Raw genomic sequence first — 3,159 nt, 5'->3', positions numbered from 1 at the left:
TAAAAACTCGTCAGGAGATTGATAACTGATTGAGCCCAGCAGGGCCTTCCAGCTCTACAGTAGTGTTTCATCCCAGATGCTGTGATTAAAGACTGATTTTGGCTCCTTTTGTAATGCTTCTGAGCACTAGTGTTCAAAGTAATGAAACGTTTTCAGTGTACCTTTCCAAAGTGGTTTAGAGCTATAATTCAGTAAATATGCTTTCCATAAAACAAGCACCATTAATACAAATTAAGATAACAATTCAAAAGCAGCGGATAGGCTGGGTATCTTGTTGGTAGGATGGTGATGTTGCATGCATTTGCACCTTTCTTGGAAAGGGAGGTAGGAATGTTAGGCTGGCAACATAGGACACCCCTATTAGAAGCATTTTTTGTCTTGGCCAGAGGAAGACTAGAGTATGGGATTCTCCATTGTGATTTCCATGGGGGCCATGGCACCTGCCAGTACTTCCCCTGATGCCCACCCAGCTTTTCTGAAAGTGGGTGGGGGCCATTGTAAGGCAGGGCAGTTATTGGCCTTCTAGGGCTGCACCCAGGCTTCTGGTTCCATTCACCTTCAGGCCTTCTTTGTATCTCTCTGCTTTCTGGGGTGGGTGGGTTTCATTTATTTTTTAAAATTCTCCTTCTGTAATTCTTTTGCAAAGCAAGAAGGAAGGTATCATGTTTGGCTCAGCCTCCAGTGCTGGCCATCTTGGGTTGGTGTGGGTCCCCTCCCTCCCAGAATTCCAAAGGCGCCTTCAGGCTCAAAAAGCCTGGGGATCTCTACTATAGCATTTTGGAATCAGTAAAATATCTATTAACACATTTTGGATTGTAATGAATGCTTTGGGTTTCAGAGTTCTTAATAATGAATTCAGTTTTTAGTCACAAATCTGTTGCAGCTCTTAGTGTCCTAAGGAAGAATATATTTGCTCAAACACATTTTGAGGATCAGATGTGCTCACAGTCCATCTCACACACCCCTTCTGCTTCCTTCTCCGGGGCTGCTCCTCTTCTTTTGGGGAGGGAGGGGAGAGAGAAAATAAAGTTGGAATCCCATTGCAGCTTCAAGACCAACAACGTTTTATTCTTGGTATAAGCTTTTGTGTGCAAGCAATACTTCTTGGGAGGGAGGGGGTGGGTGGGTGTGTTCTTCTGACAAGCACAATGTACATTGAGGAAATTATTTTGGCTTATTATACCCCCCCTCCCGGAGAGCCTTGTGCCATACACTTTTAGATATTTTTCTGCCTTTTCTGCTCAGTTGAAGGAGTGCTCTTTTCTTATAGCTGAGTACTTGGAATCCAAAGACAGTGTTAGTGTGCATCTCTTATTAATATAGAGAGATCCCTCACTATCAGACCAACATTCGCTCTCACTGGTAAGACATTAGTTGATCCCTCTGGGTTCTGAGCAAGTAATCAAACGAACATTTAAGCACATGAAGCTGCCTTCACTGAATCAACCCCTTGGTCCATCAGAGTCGGCACTGTCTACTCAGACTGGCAGTGGCTCTCCGGGGTCTTAGGGAGGTGTCTATCACCTACCACCTGATCCGTTTACCTGGAAATGTCAGGGATTGAACCTGGGACCTTTTGCATGCCAAGTAGATGCAATACCACTGAGCTACAGGATGGTTTGTCAGCAGTCTAGTTTTTAAAAATTATTTTGTTGTAGATTTTTTTCATCCTTTTGTTAGTTAATTTGGAAGGGTGAGAAAATAACATGTTTGTCTTACAGATAACTAAACCAGATGAATTTGATATTATGCTTAAAGTGCCAGGAGTAAGAGTTGAGCTGGAGCCCTATAATGGTGGTGACTGCAAGGGTGTTTATTATTTTGTAAAACTGAAAAGGAACCCTGGATTACAGCGACTAAATGACTTCGTGGATGATCAGCAATATCTTTCAGCTTCCAAATTCCTTTCAGAACTGCGGAGCATTATTATAAATGAAGTAAAGACTATAAATGGTAAGTATTCATTTATTCAGAATTAAAAGGGGATTAAAAGTGATACTGGTCATAGTCAATTCTTCAGTCTCATTTTAATCTAAGCACGCAGTTAAAATCACAAATGTTCCAGTGCACAGTAACGTCTTTGTAACTGTGTTGCTCCCATAGGACAGAAACTGCAAGGCAAGGGCAATCAAAAATTTTAAAACTAGTGTTCAGGATAGCATGTGAGCATCTGAATTAGGCTGCAGTCAGACATTGAAAAAAATGTGTTCATAAATCATGATTGGTTTAGTGTAATGCCTTCATGCAGGCTGCACCACAAACTCCTGTTTGTCCATAAAAATTAAGCTAGAATTTTAAACCATGGTTTGTTCCTGGCTTGTTAAAATGTTGCTTATAAAGACATCCAAATGCAGAAATAACCAGTAGCACTGCCTCTCTTGGTTTCCTGTACACAGAAAGGAAAACACATAGCCACAGAAAACCTTGCTGCTCAAGCTAATGCAACCATTAGTGTTCCCCCCTCCCCACCTTCATTGCTGCTGATTAAGTAGAAAGTAGGCTGCATATATAGGTGAGGCTTTTCCAGCTTGAAAGCAAACATGGGGCTTAGTATTCACGGTCCTTCCACAACAGAAAAGTCTGCACCAAAGCAAAGGTGGGCATAATAGCCAGTTTGGACACAAATTTCTCTCCTTCTCTTTAGTTTTCTGAACATTTAGCCTTAAAAAAAGACTTCTATGGCATGCTACAGCTCACTTGTTGGTTTAGAACACTAACTGGTCATGATTTTTTAAAAGTAGCATCTCACATTGTTCTACAACAAAAGTCCACCTGTTTCAGTAAGATCAAAGTGAATTTGATAATCATGATATTCTATCTTTTCCCTTCAAGATTAAATAATAATTGGTATGACATTTTCTGTTGATGTAATGTCTATATTTTTACAAGTGGAGGATCCATGAAATTGTGAGGGAAGGAAATCCCATCCACTCCATGATTACTGCTTTTTCTTTCCCAAGCCTTTCTCTCACCCCACGATGTCAACCATATTCTTGTAAGATATCACCCAACATTCATTTTGTGTGTGTGCAGGGTGTAATAAAACCTCATTTAAAATGTTTTTTGGGATTTTTCATTTCTTCCTTTCTGTCCTTGGCTCAATTATGTAAACTTTTTAATACACCTTGTAGGGCCAGGTTTAGAATCATATTGCAAATT

The 3,159-nt window shown here is 40.6% G+C and overlaps 1 protein-coding gene across 1 annotated transcript in view; it reads left to right on the top strand.

Annotated features, from left to right (window-relative positions):
• LOC107107013 (cyclic GMP-AMP synthase-like) overlaps positions 1-1,953 on the top strand; it is a gene marked incomplete at its 3' end in the record, with an annotated part of 9,232 nt that extends 7,279 nt beyond the window's left edge. The window contains exon 2 of the mRNA XM_015407227.1: positions 1,722-1,953. Within this exon, the coding sequence (XP_015262713.1) occupies positions 1,722-1,953 (232 nt within the window). The remainder of the gene's footprint in view (positions 1-1,721) is intronic.
• Positions 1,954-3,159: the final 1,206 nt, after the last annotated feature.

This window comes from Gekko japonicus, unplaced genomic scaffold (genome assembly GCF_001447785.1).
Source record: "Gekko japonicus isolate JY-2015 unplaced genomic scaffold, Gekko_japonicus_V1.1 scaffold8331, whole genome shotgun sequence".
Classification (NCBI taxonomy): domain Eukaryota; kingdom Metazoa; phylum Chordata; class Lepidosauria; order Squamata; family Gekkonidae; genus Gekko; species Gekko japonicus.
The sequence above is the reverse complement of the archived record's forward strand: the minus strand, read 5'-3'. Positions and strand labels throughout refer to the sequence as shown.